Source organism: Colias philodice, chromosome 28, assembly GCF_061535455.1.
Source record: "Colias philodice isolate Cphi_HAF_F1 chromosome 28, ilColPhil1 Martin Lab GWU primary, whole genome shotgun sequence".
Taxonomy (NCBI): Eukaryota; Metazoa; Arthropoda; class Insecta; order Lepidoptera; family Pieridae; genus Colias; species Colias philodice.
The window spans coordinates 630,161-653,939 of NC_143113.1; the positions used below are offsets into that span (position 1 = coordinate 630,161).

At 33.1% G+C, this 23,779-nt stretch overlaps 1 protein-coding gene and 1 non-coding gene across 3 annotated transcripts in view; one reads left to right on the top strand and one right to left on the bottom strand.

The window, feature by feature from the left end:
- pwn (calcium-binding EGF-like domain-containing protein pawn) overlaps positions 1-23,560 on the top strand; it is a 31,821-nt gene extending 8,261 nt beyond the window's left edge. Inside the window, exons 2-21 of one of the 2 annotated variants that reach the window (XR_016317859.1) lie at positions 529-686; positions 5,256-6,785; positions 7,208-7,402; positions 7,895-8,059; positions 8,452-8,590; positions 9,190-9,263; positions 10,018-10,133; positions 11,327-11,401; positions 11,900-12,016; positions 13,030-13,177; positions 14,393-14,471; positions 15,047-15,181; positions 15,605-15,730; positions 17,400-17,508; positions 17,864-17,932; positions 18,271-18,353; positions 20,556-20,632; positions 21,436-21,548; positions 22,242-22,419; positions 22,953-23,560. Coding sequence is in view for 1 of the 2 variants with exons in the window: in XM_089712080.1 (XP_089568206.1) it covers positions 611-686; positions 5,256-6,785; positions 7,208-7,402; positions 7,895-8,059; positions 8,452-8,590; positions 9,190-9,263; positions 10,018-10,133; positions 11,327-11,401; positions 11,900-12,016; positions 13,030-13,177; positions 14,393-14,471; positions 15,047-15,181; positions 15,605-15,730; positions 17,400-17,508; positions 17,864-17,932; positions 18,271-18,353; positions 20,556-20,632; positions 21,436-21,548; positions 22,242-22,364 (3,549 nt within the window). In the remaining variant the exon portion in view is untranslated. Of the gene's footprint in view, positions 1-528; positions 687-5,255; positions 6,786-7,207; positions 7,403-7,894; positions 8,060-8,451; positions 8,591-9,189; positions 9,264-10,017; positions 10,134-11,326; positions 11,402-11,899; positions 12,017-13,029; positions 13,178-14,392; positions 14,472-15,046; positions 15,182-15,604; positions 15,731-17,399; positions 17,509-17,863; positions 17,933-18,270; positions 18,354-20,555; positions 20,633-21,435; positions 21,549-22,241 lie in introns of both variants that reach the window. The other variant, XM_089712080.1, reaches the window with a different exon arrangement.
- Positions 13,549-13,620, bottom strand: TRNAT-CGU (transfer RNA threonine (anticodon CGU)). The gene has a single exon. It is a non-coding gene; the product is annotated as a tRNA-Thr (tRNA).
- Positions 23,561-23,779: the final 219 nt, after the last annotated feature.

Sequence of the window (23,779 nt, forward strand, 5' to 3'; positions counted from 1 at the left end):
ACGGTGACCGAATAATAAATTGATTCGCACCTGCGGACTGCGGACAAACCCTGCATATTAATTTGTAGTATAAATTAACTGTATTTGATATGTAAGTTATGTGTGAATTTTTGTTTGGGCTGTAAGGGGTGTGATAATTTGAGAAAATATTTTGTGTTCGCGTGTTGTCTGGTAGAGATAGCTTCATTAATAAGGCTTCTTTACATTTTAATTGTAATATTTTTGTTTACGATTATGTTCTTTTAGCATAATTGAATTCACGTGTATTTTTCTAAATGAAATGAAAATGAAAAAATATTTAATTTATCAATATAAGATTTTGCTATATCTTATTTCACTTAAATATAAGATTTACCAATAGCTACAAAGTTGTGTTTGTGTTAACATAAAAAGAAATAAGTTGTTTAATTTATCACGATGACTATCGTAGAAATATTAAGATTAGTGATAAAGTAGTAAGTTCTTCTGATAAACATTGTTTACAAACACTCGCTACATAACAATTCTAATTGTAATTTTTGTTTACAGATAACACACACAAATGTAACAGCGAATGAACGTGGATGCACATGACAGATGTGTCAAACTCGCGTTTGACAGTTAAAACAAGATGGCCGCTGGGAAATGGCGGGCGCGGGGCGGGATTGGCGCGGTTTTGTTCGCTATACTTATACAGGTTATAAATGGTGAGTGTTAATTAATTTTTAAATGATATATTTTTTTTTAACTTTAGCTGCATCTGCGACTTCAATCTCGAACAACCTACCCGCGTAAATAGTAGGTAGTTTTCAATGCGATCCAACTGTAGGAAGGTCAATGACCTCTATTTTTTCAAAAATTTAAATATATCTACCTTCATATATTTTTAAAAGGAAAAAAATAAATGATTTCGCAATTTTTTGCATCCACACAGCAGAGTCAAAAAACCTATTAAAACATCTTACAGCGATCGAAAAATGATCGTTTAAAATGTTATTGGTATAATATCTTTTCTCGTTTTGGGGTTCCGCATTCAAGCTTTTAGATTGAAGTGGCTTTACTCTTTCCAGTAATATACATACTTTGAATCAATTTGAATATGCAAAATGAAAGTTTTTCAATTTTTATGTAGCGCTATTTAAATTCTAAAATCAACAAGTTCCTACAAGTCGATAACATATTTATTGGTAACTGATAATCGCGTGGTAGATATGCAAGTAAATAACTGCAATTAATACACACATATATTATATTATGTATATAGTCTATATCTGGCTACGTTTGATCTTCTAATAAAAAGAAATATACAGAACCCGCACCTCATTACTCAAATTCGTGCTCGACCAAATGCTATACCGTATCAAATTTAGTTGTAATAGCCGCTGACACGTTCAAGGACTGTGCCAATGACCTGATCCGCCATTTTGTTTCATTCATTTTGTTAGAATTTAAGACTTTTTAAAGTTATACATACGATGTGTGCAAAACGGACGAGTCAGGTAATTGCCTGAATACAGGTGAGCGAGATGAAATTTGCTTTTTGCCGATATAGCTCACATTACGATTGTTTATGCAATGTCAATGATATTATCAGCTTAACATCAGGCGAGATGTGGTCAAGCGCTTCCCTATTAGTTACCAATAAAAAAAAAGACGGGTTGCACTCCGGGAGTGCCGGCAGAAGTGAAAACTTGATTATTAACGTTCAGCATTATTGATATTTTGAAATGGTATCCGTCTTACGCATGGAATATAAGGGCTATAAAAAAAAATCCGTCTTACGCTTTTTCGATCAGGCCACGTGTCCTGACGCGAGTTTAAGATTTTATACCCAACGCCGCTAAAGAAGTTTTCACTTCAAAAAAAAAAAAAAAAAACTAGCTGCGCTTCGCGGTTTTACCTGCGTGGCTGCGCTCCTGTTGGTCTTAGCGTAATGATATATACCTAGCCAGGGCCCAGGAGTGGAGCCACGGGGGTGAAACCGCGCGGAGCAGCTAGTATTAGTAGAGATTAGCAAATAGGTGTAGATCACAGGTATGTCTGTGGTGTAGATAGTTATTAGCGCTCCGGAAGTGGCACGTCCAAATGTGGCTAATTAGCTATAACGGGTACCTTATTATCGTTTTATAATATTTTACCATCTCAGTGAAGCGAACAAAACAACAAAAACTATACCTAAGTGATTGAGCCGTTTTCGGCTTTTTGTGACTCAGTCACGATAGTTGATTTTATTATGTAAGAAGGTACTTATTTATTTTTATTTTGATACACGAAACTGTTGAAGTATGACTCTCAAAAACAAAAAAAAAAAAATACGCTACAGATTGAGCACCTGCGAAATTTTTAGGTAACGTCATTTCGAAAAGATCCTTCCTTTTTTAAATTATTTGATAAGCATAAACAAAATTTTGTATGTTTGTATCCAATAAATGATTTGAATTTGAAAGATGTCAAAGTGAGATGGCATGATTCAATAATCGTGAGCAAAAAAGAGACAAAATTTAATTTGTGGCTAATTAGCTACATTGTCACGTGCCAACTGCCAATCCTGGATAAATAATAACTTATTTACACTTATTTACTTAATTATCATTTATATTTTTAAATTTCGTTGGGGACAAGTAATAAATACATCGGATTACAATTAAATCCACAAGATATTAATCCACCATGCGCGTGCGCAGAGTATTTGGAAAACGAAAGCCGGTGAAAGTAAGATGGCGGCCGTCTAATTTCATTTGAGCTGTACGCGTGCTTGCGTAAGATTTTGAAGTATTTTATGTGTATGCAATTGTAATTATGTCGCTCGTTGTTCACGTTATTTATATTTATGATAAATGGCATGGCCGGATTGAAAAGAGCGTGTATGCCGAGCACACGTGTCAGATGTGAAACTTCATTGGCAAGATTCAAAGATACCAAAGTCGCCTTACTCAATGACGTGACGGTATTGCCATGACGAGACCTTGAAATTTTACTCTCAACGCGCCGAAAGAAGTTTCACATCAAAAGTGTTTTATCCAATTTGATACAGTCCTAGTCGCGGTCGTTACGAAGCTGAAGTTATGAGCGTTGAAATATTTCGGTGATCCATTTAGTGATACGGATTAATATTTAAAACTGTCGTAACTCGTAATATGGATCATATTTATATGTGTAACTAGCAAACCGGGTGAACTCCGTTTCGCCACCAGAGACACCTTTTCTTTGCTATAAACCTCACGGAGCCCGAGACCTTTCCAACGAATGCAAAACTGTGGAAATCGGTTCATGCGTTCTGGAGTTATAGCGTCAGGAAGGAAAACCCGACTTATTTTTATATAGTAGATTTAACAATGTAAGTAACATCTGGAACTAGTAAATCAATTATGATAAATCCATTCCAATTCTTTTTATAAATATTAGAAGAAAAAGAAGGAGAAGGGAAGAAGTGGTGCTGGGGCATATCAAAATCCGTTGCGTAGTTTCAAAGAAGAGGGACAGCGAAAAAGACTTTGTTTTATTGTATACTAGCTTTCCACCCGCAGCTTCGCCCGCGCAGTCAAACGAAAAACTCGTATAGTTCCCGTTCCCGTGGGATTTCCGGGATAAAACCTATCCTATTTCCCGGGATAAAAAGTAGCCTATGTCTACTTTTTATCCTTTCTCGGGTATCAAAATATCTCTATACCAAATTTCATGAAAATTTGTTAAGTAGTTAGTTGTTAAGTAGTGAGTAACAGACAGACAGACAGAGTTACTTTCGCATTTATAATATTAGTATGGACTAGATATGCAGTGATTAGGTTTTGAACAAAGCGGCTGAAACCCGGCGAAAAGCTAGTATAATAGAGAGATTTGTGAAGATCAGCAACCCACAGTATTCTACAAACAAGTGTATCCAATAAAGAATGCTAAAAGAAATGCGAAGACATCGTATAACATGGTATAACTGTACTACAATGATGAAGTAACGGTATTTAGAGTATTTATGAGCTAGGCGTGGTCCTATAAGAATGGATTTATCGAGATGTATGCTGTTTTAACGGGTTTTAATGGGATTTTTGCTAATAAGGTTTGCCTGAAAAATAAGACTAAACTAAACATAGTAGTAGTTTCTTGTGTTTGATTTAACGCAAGTACATATTTTAGAAAATAAACATTATAACGGATTTTAAACGCGATTTATTCATTAACTTTATATTCGCCGCAAAGTGTGCGAAACGTCGGGATAATAAAGAAGAATAAATCGCGTTTAAAATCCGTTAAAATCTAAAACTAAAACAGTTCCATGCTTTCATATAGAAGAACTTGTGGCTAAATATTCAAAATTAACGTTGATAGTAAATCTTATTTTTATTCTGAAATAAAACCATTTTAACGGATAATAATCAAAACAAATAAATATTTATTTCTTAAGTCGTATTTCATTCCATATCACAACAAACATATTATTTATTCGTTACAATCAATACCACCCTATACCACCACTTACTATACTGGTTCAGTATTTTATTTATTATCTATAACCAACAATGCTAGATTAGCATAGAATAATCACACAACAGATGCGACACTCAAGTGAAAGCGCAGTTATTGTTACAGTCATTATATCATAGTTCCGGGTTCGATTCCCGCCGTGGGTAAGTGTAGCGCGGATGTTATACGGGACTTTTCTTTGCTATAGTGTCCCGTTGGGATAATTGTTTAATTGGATGTTGGATTGTATGGCTGAATACTAGTTTGGTAATGTGGCTTCGCGTGTGTATTTTGTTTTTGTGTGATAGTTATATATTATGTGAATTTTATTATACGTCTGTTGGCTTTGTCTGGAGAGGAAGGCGTCGATCGTCTCTAGCACAGTAATGTTCCTAGTTGAGGCGATCGTCGTGTCTAATTTGTTTTATATTTATGTGTTGTTTCCAAATAAACGATTTTATTTATTTATACAACTACTGTTTAGCGGTTGTATTTCGGTTTTTGTACACGTGTTTTGTTCACTCATTCAAGCTTACTTTACTGTAGATATGAATTTAAATTAAAGGTTAGGTACCCACAAATAATATTAGAAATAACAATTTATTACACCACGATCCAATTAATAGAATTGAACATTTTTTTATTATTTATGAGTTAATTGTGTTTAATTATTATTATTTATTCAGTCATATACATATTACGGTATAATACAGTGAATTACACTGTCGTACTCTATTATTTATGTAAATCTATGTACACTTTAATAAACGCGCCACTATTATGCTACAATGAATAAATGACCTTGTTCTTATTTCCAGGTTACGAAGAGATCTACACCATATCGCAATTGTCACCTAAATCAGCATCAGACGAGAGATCACACCAAGATGTCGTCCGAACACAAGTAGAAAACATTGCATTTAGAATAGAACCTAGCGCTAAGTACGACGACCAATTGGATTTCACGCCAGAAAACATCATCGATGATGAAGAGAAAGAAAAGGTCGTCGAACCTAGTAGAGGTTCAAGGTCAATAAATGTTGAAGAGATACCATCAACGAACAACAACGAAATCGACAACGAAATACAATCGCACAATAAGAGAAAGTACTACGAAATATTACCAACGAAAACTATAGATTACTACAGGGATGATGGAGCTATGCTTCTATCATCCGGCTTCGGCGATAAGTTAGACTTTAAGTTTCCGGGGGAAGGCAAGAGGGCTCCGAAGGGGCGTGCACTAGCACCGTCGGAGCCCAAAATACGGGCGAGTGCAGTGCAACCTATCTTCGCGACAGCCACCCTTAAAGAACAGGGCAGACAAAACACGGAAATACAAAACATAATAACTGGTATAGTCAAGTTATTGAACGGTAATGTGAACGTTCAAGCGAATTCACAGCTGCTAAATGGAAGGCCTCGACCGATGGCGTCTAGGATAAACAACCGTGGTCCGCCTCGCATATCTGACGTGCCACCCATGCCTGATTTCGATAAACCCATCACGCCACCTTCACATTCTTTCCTTCCAACCAAAACACCACCTCCCTACCCTTTCGATCGACCTCATGGTGTCAATTTACCAGATCAAATTGGTCCACCAATGAATCGACCTTTCCACAGACCAATACCGCCTTGGCAGAGGCGGCCACGACCTCCGAACAGACGTCCAAACCCTGGACTTCCAATGTACAAGCCTACTCTACCACCACTCCCTGATATACCAGATATAGATGAGAAAGAAGAAATAGCAAGCGAAAATGAGAGTCATTTAGAAAATAAAATACATCACGATGAATTTTTACCACATATACCCGTAGAAACAACAACAGAACTGAAAAATGTTACAGAAAATAGCGATAACGAGCCAACAACTGAAACAACAACCACTTCAACAACAACAACAGAATCGACGACAACAAGCACAGAAGCAACAAAAAAAACAACAGAAAAAGTTACGGAAACAACTCCGAAAGCGACAACAGAAAAGCAAACGGAACCAACAACGAAAACAACAGAAAAAACAACGCCAACAACACCAAGAACAACAGAGAAAACTGAAACAACTTTTAAAACAACGGAGAAACCGAAAACAGAGAAGCCAAAAGATAAGAAAAAAGATACGTTCGATAAGGAAAAGAAAGATAAATTCAAATTGAATGAGGTTACGGAGAAACCGATTAAAAATGAAACTATAATAGATTTAATAGAGCCATCTATGAGTGAAGTTACGCCAGGCTTTATTGTCCCCACTCCGACTGATACTTTGGGGGGTAGTACGGCCTCTGAGTCGTCTATTTCTGTAGCTATAGAGAAAACATCGATCAATACGCAACCTATACCGAGTAAGTTTTTATTTTATGTTATTTTGTAGGACAATAATTTATAATTTGTGTTATTTCTTTTAATAAACAATAAAGTTAACATCAAAAGTTAATGACAATTAGTTGATAAGTTGATAGTTTGATACATTGTAAGGTACATACATATTTAATTTATTTTTAAATAATTAGTACTACTTATACGTTGAAGAACTATAAAAAATTAAGTACCTACATTTTTGCCAAAAAAGAAACTAATAACTTGGCAATTAATTTCCAACATCTATAAGTATAATAATTTAAAGCAGAAACAATTTTGTTTGTCCGTCTCCTTTTACTAATCTACGAAATTACTCCACCGATTGTCCAACCAAAATCAATTTCTGATGTAATTTTTAATCACGATTATTTAAGCTTAACTATTTTCACATTTTTTTAAATTCTAGCGTCCCCCTCCATACCGTACTCTCCATACCGCCCGCGACCAGGTATAGTATTAGACGATACCGACTTCAAACCGCACGGTACAAGGTTCAGACCGGAAGCGTCGGTTATCACTGCCGACACACGCTTGCCCGGATATGGGGAGATATTTGATGTCACTGTATCTGCTATACAAGGGCCGGGGGAGAAAGGGGCAGGTGAGATTTTTTGGCAATTTTTTGTACTTTGATTTCGTTATTTTTAAGTGTAAACAATTTAATATGAAATAGAGTCGATAATATACAGGATTAGTATACAGGAATATTGAATAAAATTACAATGATATTAAAAAATAGTCCTTCTCATTATTTAGATAAAAAAAAATATTAATTACTTTTTATTATTAATTAAAGAGAGAAAAAATTGCATTACAATATTATGTTATAAGTTGAAATAATTTACTTCATACTAACTAATTAACTATATGTTTTATCTATAACTAGCTGCGCTTCGCGGTTTCACCCGCGTGGCTTAGCTGTTGGTCTTAGCGTGATGATATATATTATAGCATATAGCCTTCCTCGATAAATGGGCTATCTGACACCGAAACAATTTTTTTAATCGGATTAGTAGTTCCTGTGATTAGCACGTTCAAACAAACAAACTCTTCAGCTTTATAATATTAGTATAGATAACATTTATAATTTCAGTGCACATAGAAAACATAAACATAAACGAACACCACGACGACATAATCGTGTCACCGTCCGGGGAACAGGGATTCGTCTCAATAGATGGAAAACGGACGTATCTCAATTTATTTGATACTACAAGTAGTATAAGTCCCACTAGAGTGCAAACACCGGTACATATTAGTAAGTATTAAAAGAAAGAACTTGTAATTTTACTCTCAACGCGCCTAAAGAAGTTTTACTTCAAAATGTGATATTATATGTACCTACGTACATATAAACAGCACATTTTAGTACACACTATCGTATAACAAAAACATCGTTTTTCTTTTAGACTCAAAAACTGGTTAATTGACAAATGCCATTATAATTTAAATGAATTTTTTGATGCAAATATGTAATTTATTTTAATTTGATTTGTTCTGTCATCATCGTTAATAAAATGTTTATAATTTATATTAAAATTTAAAATTTAACAAGCACTGTAAAACCATTCGCATGCCAGCTGTCTCTCATAACACCAATGTATGTATTACCACTTTTCTTGCGAATAAATTCATTTCATTTCATTTTAGCGCCCGCACAACTACCCCCAAGCCCCTCTATAGGCACGGGGGTGGCGATACCAACAGATGACGTCCCAACCCCCCCTCGGCCACTACCTAGGCCCAATAGACCCCAGCAACCGTATAGACGACCGCAACCTACTGTACGGTAAGTTAAACTACTAATATGTACTTAAATGTATAAAATATGTATTTCCACGTTTTTATAGAAAACTAACTAGCTGTGGCCACGTGACAGAGGGACAAACAAACGAAAAAAATTATTATATTTTAAACTTTTATTATATGTACACATTGAAATTTTTTAGAACTCATTGGAAAAAATAATAATTTAACTGTACTTAAATGTATAAAATATGTACTTAACTGTATTTAAATGTATTAAATAATATGTATTTCCACGTTTTTATAGACATCTAGCTAGCCGTTACAACGTGAAAGGAGGACAAACGAACAAACTTTAAATCTTGATTATATGTACACATTGAAATTTTTTAGAACTCATTGGAAAAATTAATATGAAAAACATTCCAACATCGGTTCTGTTCACTTTTAAGTTATTTAAACACAGTTATAATTATTATAAAAATTACAATTTATTCAGTGTAGTCACAGTAAAGTTAAATATAGATACACATTTTATTGAAATACCAAAATTAGAATAGTTAAACAACACCAAAAATCGCAAAAAAGTAAAAAATATTGTATACCAAAGATTAAACGCTATTTTTATGAATATTTTTCCAGAATTGACACTTGTATAGTGGGAGATGATTCTACGTGCGATCAGGCGCAGAATGAGAAATGTAGGACTGAAGCTGGTTAGTATTTTTTGTATGTTTTTTTTAATACTATGGATTTGATATTTTTTTTGTAATACGATTATATACAATATGTAAAACATAAAAAAAGTTCTGTTTTTTTTTGTTACGGTATTGTAATTTTTCACAGTAGGTACCGTTGAAATAAGGTTGTAGTTTTTTGGGGTTTAACACGAAAATAAACTTTTAAACATAAAGTTTTGATGATTTTGACAACTCCCACGAGTCCAGAATCAGAACTATTCAAGCTACATATTTTTTGTTCATTATAACTAATTATGCCTCGTTGTAAAACTGCGCTTTTCTCTAAAAGTGGACCTATTATGCTTATAAAAATATTTAACCATGTTCCTAAATGCATAAGAAACCAAACATTGAATGTGTTTAAAAATAAGTTAAAGAAATGGCTGATTATTAATTGTTTTTATAGCCTAAAAGAATTTTTTGACCTTAAATGATAATTGCTAAATCGATTGTATAATATGCATGTGTAGTGTATTAGATCTAGTACTTATCTGTTTTACGCATATATTTGCATGCTTTATACAAAGCGAAACATGTTGAACAATTATCTCTTCACACCTCTCTGTACCATGTTTTTGGCAAATAAATGTTATTTTATTTTTATTTATTTATTTTATATAAAAATCAGCCTCGACCTAATTCCAACTTCACAATTCTACATTTTTGTACTTAATTTCTAAAATTTACCCAAAAAAAATTACAAAAATAACAAAAAATCTCAAATTTCCAGGTATATCAAGCTGTCAATGCCGGCCCGGTTATGCAAGACGGACCCACCGCGATCCGTGCAGACGAGTCGTGTCGTTATTATTGAACCTGAGGGTAGATAGATTGTATGATAGGAAGGTGAGTGAAATCATAATATATATAAATCTCGTATCACAATGTTTGTCCTCAATTCACTCCTAAACCACTTAACCGATTATAATTAAATTCGCACACCATGTGCAGTTGGATCCAACTTGAGATATAGGATAGTTTAAACATGTAGGTACCACAGGCGAAGCTGGGGCGGACCACTAGTATAAAATATATAAACAAGAAGAATATCAGTAATGTTACAGATCTAAAGAATATACTTGTGAATGCAGAGAAACAAAAAACACTCAAATTATTCCAAACAACAACACAACACCATTTTTATGTTATCATTTATGCTAATAATTAATTATTTAAATAATTTATTTAACGCATTTTTCTTATGTCACCAATTTGCACTACACTGCACTTCACTAGGTCACGCAACACTGTACTTTTTTATCTTTTCAATGAAGTACATTAGCAATTATTAAAATAATTTGGAAAATCCAAAAGTGCACGCCTCATAATTTTTTTTTAATAAATATTTTTAATTATTATTTTTGTTTATTTAATAACAATTAAACCAAATCGAATCAGACCCTGAAAAATGAAAGGGTTCTATTCCTGAGCATACTCAAGCGTAAGAGAAAAAAAAAGACTCGATTAGTAAAGTATTTCGGTCGCTATCGTGTTAACAAGAAAAAGGATCCGCACATACAGACACACGGACGTCCAAGACAGAACTTTTTTAAACTGTTTTTTAACTAGTTTAAATAACAAAAATGACATCAAAAATATCATGAACGTTAAAAATAGTGTTTTTTCTTAATATGTGTGTGTATGTATTATCTTACAAGTGCAATGTATGATACATAAAGACATTTTAAGTTTGAAAAATCAGATGTTTTGCGCGAAGTGACAGTAGTACCCACCTCAACGCTTCGCTTATGAGGCGTGCAATAATTCATGAAACGCAGATTCGTGACTAAACTACACTATACCACACCACACTACACTATATTATGTACTCTATTTTTAAGCTATTGCATAGCTACTATCGCGGGCCTTGAGCGCTGGGACCGAATCGAGAAATTCCGTAACGAAAAAACCTCACGCTCCCCACTCCGACGGGCGCGGAGGTGTGTTGAAGGCATAGCATGCAATAGCTTTACCGCGGCAGTCCCTGAGTGACACACGTCTTTTTTTTCTACTCTTTATTAAGAAATAATTTATTACAGGTTGCATGGGACGTCAAGTTGATGGATAAAGATTCAGATCCGTATCACCAATTAAGTTATGAAGCTGTTAGAGCAGTGAGTATCTAATTATTTATATATGTTACAGGCAATAAATAACCTTATTGGCCGGTAAAATCAGTCAATAAGGTTATTACTGACTAGGGGCGTCGGTTAAAATCCTTATTGACTGATTTTATCTGACAAAATCAGTCAATAAGGATTTTATTTTGGTTATTGACCGACACCCTCAGTCAATAACCTTATTGACTGATTTTACCGGCCAATAAGGGTTTTGACTGTAACATATACATAATTATACTTAAACCTTTTTTTACCATAACCTATTGATTTCAATAAGTGTGACAAAAACTTAATTAAATAAGAGCGTGTACTATGCTTAGCACACGTTTGAGAAGTGAAACTTCTTTGGCAAGATTCAAAATTACCAAAAACGTCGCGTTATTCCATTATGTGACGGTATTGCCTTGAAATTTTACTCTCAACGCGCTTATAGAAGTTTCACTTCAAAAATATAAATTACAATTTTCTAATATATTTTTGTTTCAATTTCAGATAGACTCAGCGTTCTCAATGACGCCATTTTCCGATGACTTCGTGTCCGGTTCTGTTAACTCCATTCACCATGGGGATGAAAATAATAAGGGGGTGTTTGTTAATTATACTGTGTTGGTGAGTTGAGATAAATAATAAATTTAAAATAAATGTTTCAGGACAATTTTTCACACGGCACGATCTGATCCCATACTAAGCTTTCGCTTGTGTTATGGAAACCAGATGGCTGATAAACATACATATATAATTTTAAATAAATACTTATATAGATAATTAACACCCAGACACAGAGCAAACATCTATGTTCATCACACAAATATTTGCCCCGGGTGGGAATCGAACCCACGACCTCTGGCTTGGAAGGCAGGGCCACTACCAACCAAGCCAACCGGTCAGTCGAGAATAGAATTTATATAAGAGAAAATAATATAATAAAATTGTATTCAAGTGAGACGTAGACAAAATTTATTAAATTTTGACTAGTAAATCTACATCTACACTAATATTATAAAGAGGAAAACTTTGTTTGTTTGATTGTAATGAATAGGCTCATAAACTACTGGACCGATTTTAAAAATTCTTTTACCATTCGAAAGCTACATTATCCACGAGTAATAAAGGCTATATATCATCATGCTAAGACCAACATAAGCGGAGTAATGCGGGTGAAACCGCGCGGCACAGCTATTTTAACTATAAATTGCGTCAATTATACATTAAACAGAACTGAAATCAAACTCAAATTTTTCATCCAACTTTTATAAATAAATTGGAAATACTTCCCGTATTCTACTCTATGCTTGTCTTACTAATAATATAAACTAGCTAACCTTACACACGTTATCCTGATTTCGCGCAAATTTTTCTTAATTTTTGGCGCAAATTTCTAGTTATTCTTTCATAAGATCCTTCCCTTGACAATAACAAACACATCAAAATAAAAATTATCGAAAACAGTCCAACACACGCGTGATGCCGTGACCAAATGAAATATGGATTCATTTTTATATTTATTGCACATCAAATGTGCAAAATTTAAATTTTTAATCCAAATAAAACATTATATCTTTCTTAGATTTTATACATACAAGTTTTCTTAACTATCTTCATTCATTTATCTTTCCAAACAGATGCAAGAAACTCCGGAAACGTTACGTGGCTCCGTAGCGACAGACATACAGAAACACTTGCTCGGCGTGATCAGACGTCGCTCGAACAACGTGGGCGCTTCCGCGCTGTGGGTCGACTCGCCCGCGGGCAGTGTGCTGCCTTTGAGAGGTGAATGTGACACTAGAGCACACTACACTACACTACATTACATTACAACACATTTAAAAACAATATTATCCATACTAATATTATAAATGCGAAAGTAACTCTGTCTGTCTGTCTGTTACTCAACGCCTAAACTACTGAACCAATTTTCATGAAATTTGGTATGGAGATATTTTGATACCCGAGAAAGGACATAGGCTACTTTTTATCCCGAAAAAATGACGCAATCCCGGAAATCCCACGGGAACGGGAACTATGCGGGTTTTTCTTTGACTGCGCGGGCGAAGCCGCGGGCGGAAACCTAGTTCTAAATAAAGTTAGCAGAAAAATTAAGATAAATATCAAAAATATTATTAAAAACTAAATTATTGTATTGCCTCCTGTGAGGTTTGAACTCACGACCCCTGGTTTACGAGACCAGTGCTCTACCACTGAGCTAAAGAGGCGATACTTTTTATATTGAAAATAAGGTTCTAATATTATGTAGTATGTATCGTTTTATGTATGTACCTACATACAATAAAAAATATAAAGTTGTCTGACAAACGTTGTTCTGCTAGAACACATATAATATTATAACTTAGGAGTCTAGAAAATTCCCAGATCTACTTAATAAATATATAAAAATAATTAAAAATCAGTCGAGCCGTTTTGAAGGAGTTTGGTTACAAAAATACAGTAATTTTGTGTACATAATAAAGAAAGTTCATAGTACTGAGTAACAGGAAAAATATATGTCTTTAACACTGTGACACAGAATACATATTCTAAACGCTAACTGTGACCTCACAATTTAATAAAATTTTTGTTCTCTTTCTTTTTCCAATCAATAATAAACTGTCCTATACAGTATTTTTATAAATAACTAGCGGTCCGCCCCGGCTTCGCCCGTGGTACATATTTACGTTTTCTCTACATAAAAACCATCCTCGTACTTCAAGGAATATAATAAAAAAAGAATTATCGAAATCGGTTCAGCCGTTCTCGAGTTATGCGCTTACCAACACATTTTGCGATTCATTTTTATATATAAGAAGATTGGTGATAAGCATCTTGACCCAATATTTGAATATTGTAATTTTAAATAATTATTTTTATATAACAATTAAGTCAAATAAAATCTTAAATATTGTTTGTTTGTGTAATTATCATAATTGCAAGGAAAATAAAATATTTTCAATGTAGATAGATTCTAAAAGATAATTTCTATTCTTTCAGATGTCGATGAGTGTACTTCCCCAGACTTAAATGACTGTCACAAGCTCGCAACTTGCACTAATACTTGGGGAGCTTTTAAGTGAGTATATTATTGTAAGAAATTACACGCGAGGCCGAGTTAAATATTAGTTTGAACTTTGAATGTAATAAGAATTATTGTGACGCGAAGAATTAGTGAAGTGTAATTCAACTTGAATAAATGAATGAATGAAAGCCTTTTTTGCAAGAAATTTACAAGTAACAATAATTTAATAGCTTAACTAGGTTTCTTCTGGGTATCTTGCTTGCCTTTCGACAAAAGCCGCCTCCAATCTCTTCCACGATTGCCTTTGAAGTGCTATTTTTCTTCAGGTCACTCCTCCTACAATTTCTTTTAAATCATCCTCCCATCTAATTTTTTGTCTCCCTCTATTCGTATTTCCTTCCCTGGGATACCATTCCAAGAGATCTTTAACATATTGACGTAATTTAACAGATACTGGGTAATTCCTACCCAGTATCTGTTAAATTACGTCAATATGTTTAAGATCTCTTGCGCGAGTGCGCGATTAGCGCCTTAACATTGTAATAACACCTTTTTTGTAACTACATTCTTGCGAATAAATGTAATTTGAATTTGTGTCACACTGCAACTATACAGTATGTTCTCCCCAGATGCTCGTGCCCGGATACAACACTAGACACGGCCACAACACTAGCTAGAGCGGGCCGAGACTGCAAACAGTGCAGTTCGTCGCACTGCAGTGAGCGGGGCGTTTGCAAGTATCACAATGGACAGCCGTATTGTAGGTTAGTGTATAATGTGTATAATATTACACAACACACAACACTAGACCCTACTCCAAGTTACCCTCTATATGTGTGCTTAATTTCATTGTAATCGGTTCAGTAGTTTTTACGTGAAAGAGTAACAAACACACACACATCCTCACAAACTTTTGCATTTATAATATTAGTGGGATAGGATAGGATTAATGTTATATTTGTTATAATTTAGTTTAGGGCTGATTTTTCAATCCTTGGTTAGTACTTATTCGTCGAATAACGTATTAAACTACCATTTCAAAAATGTATTCTTTGCCCGTCTTTGACAGTTTACGGGTGACATTTTAATATTATCGTGTAATACTTTATTGGGCGGATAAGTTTTAACCATGGATTGAAAAATCGGCCCTTATACAATAAAATGTTATAAATTAACAAACCTTCCAGCTGTACAAGCGGATACTACGGGTCCACTTGCGAGGTTGACGGCGAGGTTGTGGGCGTGGCGGTCGGCGCGTCGCTTGCGGCAGCGCTCGTTATAGCGCTCACACTCGCCGCGCTTACTGCTTGGAGGTGAGGGACATACATACACATATACATACATATACATATACAATGACGGGCACACATATAACGTAAATACAAACAGCCAAATATAGGTTGGAAGAGAGAAACACACATAATAACATTTAGTTAATTATTATTTATATCATTTATGCATCAATTTGTATAATTCGTATATTTAGTAATAAAATATTTTTGACGTGACAACGTCTTATAATTCGATTTTTTTTTATTTATTTAGGTCATCCAACATTAATCACAACAATGCTTATAGCTAGGGTACATAATATAACAAAAAAATTGGTTGTCTGTAAAGTCGGTTTACTGACGATAGTTGAACGTGACAACGTCCGATTGTGCTTCTTTGTCGCTCGTTCCGCGCTCTCGCTCGCACTTCAAGCCTTACATGGAACGCCTCAGAGCGAGGTAACGCCGCATGAGTCATGTTTTTTCGTGCGTGCAGCCGGCGCTATCGAATTATAAGACGTTGTCACGTCAAAAGTACAATGTACTAATCTCCACACTAGGATTCCCTATACATACATGCAAAAAAAGCATACATACATACAAACGACGATGTCATTCATGAAGGGCACATATAACTAACATACAGACAGCTAAAGTCCGGTCGCGGAGCAGGAAGAATTTCGTACATTAACCTGTTATTACCTGTCACTGTCACTCCCTTGTAAAAAGATAATGTGTCTTGCTCGCACAGGGGCAATGACCGCCGTCCTTAGGGATTGTAAACCTTTAACCTGAGAGCGTAAGGTTTGTGTTTGCTTGATTGGTGTCGGTGTTCAATTATGATTTTGTGAATTTAAAATTTATAAGAATAAACCTCAAACTCTTTATGTCCAATCAAAATCCGCCTAAGTCGAAATCGCGTGTTAGACTAACGTATTTCTGTAATATTGGACATTAAAATATTTTTAGTAAATTATTTTTTGAAAAATAAGGTCATAAAGAAGTTTCTTTTCTTATATGTGTACACGCACACTTTTTTTTATATAATATATCGTTGTTATTGAAAAAGTTAAAATGTAACTAACTAATAAGTATTGTAAATGAATAAAGGACATTAATTATTTAATAAATTAGTAAAAAACATTTTCTCCTCAAAATATTTCATGTAAACTGCACTTCATTCAAAAATGTTTGTGACCACTGTCAGTAGGTAAAGAGGTCATAGTACGAAATTCTTTCTGCTCCGCGACCGGACTTTAGACATGAAATACCAGAAGGAAGAAATCCACACATAAATACACAGAATAACACATTTTTTTAATGTAATTTACATCATGATTGTATTTCGCTTGATTCATTCATTAAATGTTTGATTCATCTGTTAGTAACATGATGCATTTATGCATCAATCTGTATAAATTGTGTATTTAGTAATAATCGATTGTTTGTTTAGTCTATTGATTGGTTGATTTATTTTTAGTAATATGATTCATTTATGCATTAAATTATATAATTCGTATATAAATTAATAATTATCACAACATAGTATAAAACAAAACTCTGTCCCTACGTCTTTATATATGCCTAAAAAACTACGCAACGGACTTGATTAATTTTTTTTAATAAATAGATTTCAGTTAATAAATAGTATAAATAGAGGTAGGTAGGAAATAATGACCCGTAAAATAATATATAATTTATTATATTTCAGTCGTAAATGGAATCGCGAACAAAAAGCAATGGGCATGGGTTCACCAGTGTTCAACTACATGGCAGCTAATACTGTGAAAACTCCACCCGTTGGACAACCGCCTTATCAGGTAAGAAAAGACAGAAAGATAGAAAGAAAGATAGTACAAAAGATAGAAAAGTATGGTATTGCTTTGTAATAAAATATGGTTAGTGGGATGATGAGTTATTGATAAATGGAGTAAAAATAAAACAATAAGTAATAATTATTTTTGATAAAGAACTAAAATTTAGATAGGTCCACATGGGAGGCACCAGCTTTCAAATAAAAATAAACATTACCGTGAAAGTTTTTAAGTAACAAAGCCAAAGCTATACTACTGGAATTAAAAACCTACTTTTTTAAGTCGGTTGAAAATAAACATCATATTTATTTATATCAATATATAAATTATTTAGTAACTTAATTTTAATGTTTTTTATTAGGTGACACTAGAAGAGAGAATGCGTTGGGCGCAAATAGCTGAAGCAATGGCGCAGGCGAATCATTATGCTGTAAGTAATTGTATTTAACAAATAAATAATGTTAATTGCCTAAGTTTTGAATGATTTTGTTTTATTTTTGATATTACTGTTGTCACACTCAAGAAAAGTTAACTAATATAAATTGAATCAATCAAATCATATAAAACTACAAACCGTATCAAAGAACAAATACACTATAACCCTCCTTACACAGTTGGTTAAAACATTTTAATACTAAATCTATAAAATTGTTTCTTTTTATATTTCAGTCAAAGAACATACAAATTACAAACCATAACTCTCCTTACGCAGGTTCAAACATTTAATTACCAAAATCTAAATTTTTGTTTGTATGTTTGTATGTCCAGCAACCGGAACCAGCTCAAATGGCAACAAGACCGTCTTCGGCTATGTTCGGATATCCCACACTACCTCCTGTACCGTTACCTAGGTAAGATAGTTGTGAATATGAGTTTGTTTGTTTGGTTGACCGTGCGAATCTCGGGAACAACTAGTTTGAATTGCAAAATGTATTGTATTTATTTATAGGGCCTCTAGTTCTTGGGTCGATCAACTTTTAATGGTCCGACGGTACACGCATCATGTCCCTGAACGATAATTAATAAACATGAAATCATAAAGAGTTAAATTGGTTTTAATTATATTCTTTTTAATATTTTCTAACATTATTGTAAACAAAATTTTAATTGTTTTATTAATTTGTGCGTAGTTTCATGGTTGTCAAGAGACTAAATGCAATTTTCCAGTACTATCACATTTGTCCCCAAGCTACAATGCATTAACAAACTTCGCATCACGAACACATACTATCACGACCATAAATACCAAATACACTTCTTGTTTCAGTTAATGATTATTGACATAAAAACATACAAATAATTTTTTTTTTTATTGGATATAATACGATTTTCAGGCATTTTACTTTTGTCCCCATAAATCATCTACATGGCACAGGTCTCACAGACAACCGTAATTTAGTTATGAAAACAAAACACAGATGGCGCGGTAGATTCCTAAACAACAAGCTAAACACAATAATTAACTGTCGGGCTCAAACGCCATTTTGATATGTATAAAATCACGGCAACAGTCGTCCGAGCAACGTTGGTGAGTGTGGGGTGGCTTTATTGTCAGTCCGTCAGACAACTGTGATTAAAACATAAGTACTTGATGCATTGTTATCAATTATACTACACGAGATGCGCTTTCGTCTATAATTTAGTGTGAGCTGAGATTAATATATAAAATAACAATAGTATTTGCTTGGCGGGTCAAAATTTTAAAAATGTCCCGCGGACAACCAGTCACTTGGCCAACCAAAGTGGTTGTACCATGGACAATTTGGTTGTCCCTAGGACAATAATTATATAAAACTTATACTTTAACAGTTAAATAGTTCATGATTTGTTTATTACTCGGCTGTTTCGGGAACACATTTTTATTACGCAATTTTATGTCTAGTTTAATTGTAATTTTAACATTTCAAAAATCAAGACGACTAAGATGTCCCCATATGAAAATCACATTATACTTCATTCATTCAGTTATATCGAGAATCAGTTCATTTTAATTAAGTAAAATCAATAATACGATACGTAACAAGCTCGCCTTAATAGTTTTTTTGTAAAAAATATCACTATTTCCGCTTTACTGAAACTTTTTTATATATGAAACATTGTTTGGTTGTTCAAAAGACATCATTCGTTTCAATTTTAATAAAAATATTTCGTATTTTGGGTGTAAATAGAACAAATATCAAAATATTATGTATTATTTAATATTAGAAGAATTTATTTTAATTCTGAAGGGAATTTAACATTTAAAAAAGTACTATTGTGTAAGTTGTCCAAAGGACATTATTTCCCGTGAATAGATCGGTTCGTGAAGTTAAATCCACAAATGTATGTAATCAACATCACTGCTGCCTATATAATCTTAATCTACGAAGAATTATCTTCTAAATGAAATAGTAAAATGCTGAAAATTAAGTTAAAAAAAAAAATACGAGAAAATTATGATCGGGACCTTTAAAAATTGATTGACCCTCTTATTTGAGATAGATTAACTAACCCAAATTTATAATTTTTCATTCATTTTTATGGGTGAGAAATAATAGTGCATAAGAAAAAAAACTTTATAGTTTTGACCACAAATTAACAAATAACAATTGATTCTTTTTAGCATATTTACCTTTTTTATAAGAATTTATTTATTTATATTCAACTAGATTTCCGCCCGCGGCTTCGCCGCGTTTTCAAAGGAAAACCCGCATAGTTCCCTTTCCCGTGGGATTTCCGGGATAAAACCTATCCTATGTGTTAATCCAAGTTACCCTCTATATGTGTGCTAAATTTCATTGTAATCGGTTCAGTAGTTTTTACGTGAAAGAGTAACAAACATCCATACATCCATACATCCATACATCCTTACAAACTTTCGCCTTTATAATAGTATTAAGATTAAGATGTACACTATGTTCCTACTTCCTTCCCAAGACATTGTCTATCACTTATCCAAATATTTAATTGAATTCGGTGCAGTAGACAGACGTAAAGTTTAAAAGACAAACATATCTATTTTAGCTTTTATTATATTAATATAGATTATAAATTAATGTATATTTTTATAACAGGATGGGTCTGCACGGCCCACACACAGGAACACTGAACACGATGAACTCGAGAGCTAATTCTCATCATAATTTGTATGGTAAGTTGAATATTCCTATAGTTCATCAAACAGAAATATATATTTTGACTAAATTATATTAAACTAGCTTCCGCCCACGACTTTGTACGTGCATCCCCGTTTTTCCCCGTTCCCGCAAGAATTTCGGGAAATCCTTTCTTAGCGGATGCCTACGTCCTAACATCTACCTGTATGCCAAATTTCAGCCCGATACGTCCAGTGGTTTGGGCTGTGCGTTGATAGATCACTATATCAGTCACCTTTGAGTTTTATATCATATAGATAATAATAAATCTTCGTATTCATCGCCATTATTCTGTTTTTAATAACTCAGAAAGAAAACCTGTGTGTATTTCTCACATAACAATGTGTTGAGCCATTACTAATATCACACATCTAGACTTCTGGAAGCGATTTTGAATCGACAAAATACATAAAAATAATAATTTACCACCAATTTTCTAATATAAAACTTATCCTCAGGCGTTTTAATTGTATTTTAATTTTTATTAGGCGTTTTAATTTTTATACTTATCTTTCATTGCTAATATTTAAAATAAATTTATCATTACTTACGTAAAAAAATATTTATAAATAATAAATACAATGTTGTTGCATATGTAATTTGTAAAATTGTAAAACTGACATGATTAAAAAGAGCAACTATGGAGTTTCTTGCCGATTCTTCTCCGTAGATACTGCTTTCCGAATCGGTGGTAAATGTTAAAAATATGTAATGACGTTTCGAAAGTGCTTCTAGAAGAAGTCTAATTGAATAAATAAATGTTTGAGTTTAAGTTTGAAAAAAAAATATGTTGTTTCAGGATATACAAGTCACTTAGCAGCAGATTCAACAAGTTCTGAAGCATCCAGTCATGTGCAAGATAGAGCTGATCTTTTAGTACCTAGACCTAAATCTAGGGCTCGGAGTATGCATGTGAGTAGAACTATATTGAATTGAAATAATTTACTATTATTTATGTTATTAAGCTATTGCATAGCTTCTATCCCGCCTTGAGCGCGGAGACTGAATCGAGAAATTCCGTAACGAAAAAACCTCACGCTCCCCACGGGGACGGGCGCGGAGGTGTGGCTTGAAGGCATAGCATGCAATAGCTTTACCGCAGCAGTCCCCGAGTGACACACGTCTTTTTTTTATTTGTTCATAAGTATATTACATAAGTAATTTCGTAAACTTTTTACCTCCTTTTTCTGTTTTGTTATCACACCTTCAGTTGGTTGCCTGGAAGAAATAACTTGTAAATGATAAGGCTGCCATCTGTGCTGTGTCTTCTTTTATCATAAATTATATATATTTCTTTTAAATAAATGTTGTATAGAAAACATATTGCAGCATATAATATATTATGTTTATTGCAAATCGATTTAGATTTTAACAAAGTTGAAATGTAAAAGTGTGGCTTAGAGCTATCTAAATACAATGATTTGATTATAAATATACTGATTTACAGCGTGTTTTTTTTTAGTTTAAAGTTTTCATATGTAGGAATTGTGAATGTTCGTTCCTCTATCATAAGAACCACTGAAATTATTTCATTAAAATTAAGATTATAATTGTATGTAAAAGTTTTACAATATTTTTTTTAATAAATATTGTGGATATTTTCAGAATCAAACGGGCATTTACTACGACGTTGACTACGAAAACGCGCCAGAACCGATCTATGGATCAAAAGGAATACCTCTATCCACTTACACTGTGAGCCGAGGACCTCCGTTTTATAGATCATGATCTATGATCTATACGTCGCAATGATTTATATTTACATCAGAAGGATAACACAGCCATTATAAAATAGACCATGATGCATCAAAATTATTTCATAAATCTTGATTTATGCATCAAAATGATTTTTACATCGCTATTTTAAAGATTATGCATCGAATTTATTTAAAAAATCGCTATTTTATACAACATGATTTATAATATACATCAAAACGTTATCACCATTATAAACGTTATGATTTATGTGTCCAAATGATTTATACATCATGATTGGTTAAATGAATCGATTTATATAACGTTTTGTGAATTTATTTCAGTTGTGATTTTGACAATTAAATTAAAATTATGTTTATTATATTACATTTGAATAAATATGTAAAAATGCAAATGAATCGAGTGAATAAACTTTAACTGGATTCACAATTAATGCATCAACTGGTTTAATATTAAGTCTATTGATGCATTAGATATAACTCACTTTAGAGAGATTTATAAAGGTTTTTATGAGTGTTTTAAAATAAATGGGAACAACGATTGAAGAAATTAACATAATTTTTATATTATGTTGTAGTTTAGTAATAAAGTTTTTAAAGGAATTTCACAACGAAAAATTGTCTTTTTTACAGGTATTTTATTTTATGAATTTAAATTTTAATTATAACTTTGTAATTCACCTTTCTCTTTTTTTTTTAAATAATTTACTTTTTAAAGAGCGAATTAAAATCTATTAGCTAGCGGTACATATTTACGTTTTCTCAACAAGAACTATCCTCATACTTAAAGGAATATGATAAAAAAAGAATTATCGAAATTGGTTCAGCCGTTCTCGAGTTTTGCGCTTACCAACACATTTATCGATTCATTTTTATTATATAGATTATATTATATTATTTAGGATATGTACATAAGACTGTTTACAACGATTTTTTATTTTTGTGATTGTTTTAAATTAAGGTTTATTTTTAATTATTTACCCTTTTTGTACATATGTATAAGAAAAATGTATCCATTGCCAAATAAAATCAATATTTTGTATACATTTTACAATTATAAAATGTAAGAAATATCTTTATACTTGAATTCCGTCCCTGAATTGCTTAAAAACTTCATCACATACAATATAGTCATTTTAGATATAGAAATATGCATTTATTTGTATAGTTTAAGTTAATATGTATATCAAATAAATATATTGTTGAGTATTTTGTGTTTTATTTAAAAAAAATGAACCATTTGTATTCCTAACTAGCTTTCCACCCGCGGCATCGCCCGCGCAGTCAAAGAAAAACCCGCATAGTTCCCGTTCCCGTGGGATTTCCGGGATTGAGTCATTTTCCCGGGATAAAAAGTAGCCTATGTCCTTCCTCGGATATCAAAATATCTCTATACCAAAGTTCATGCAAATTGGTTCAGTAGTTAAG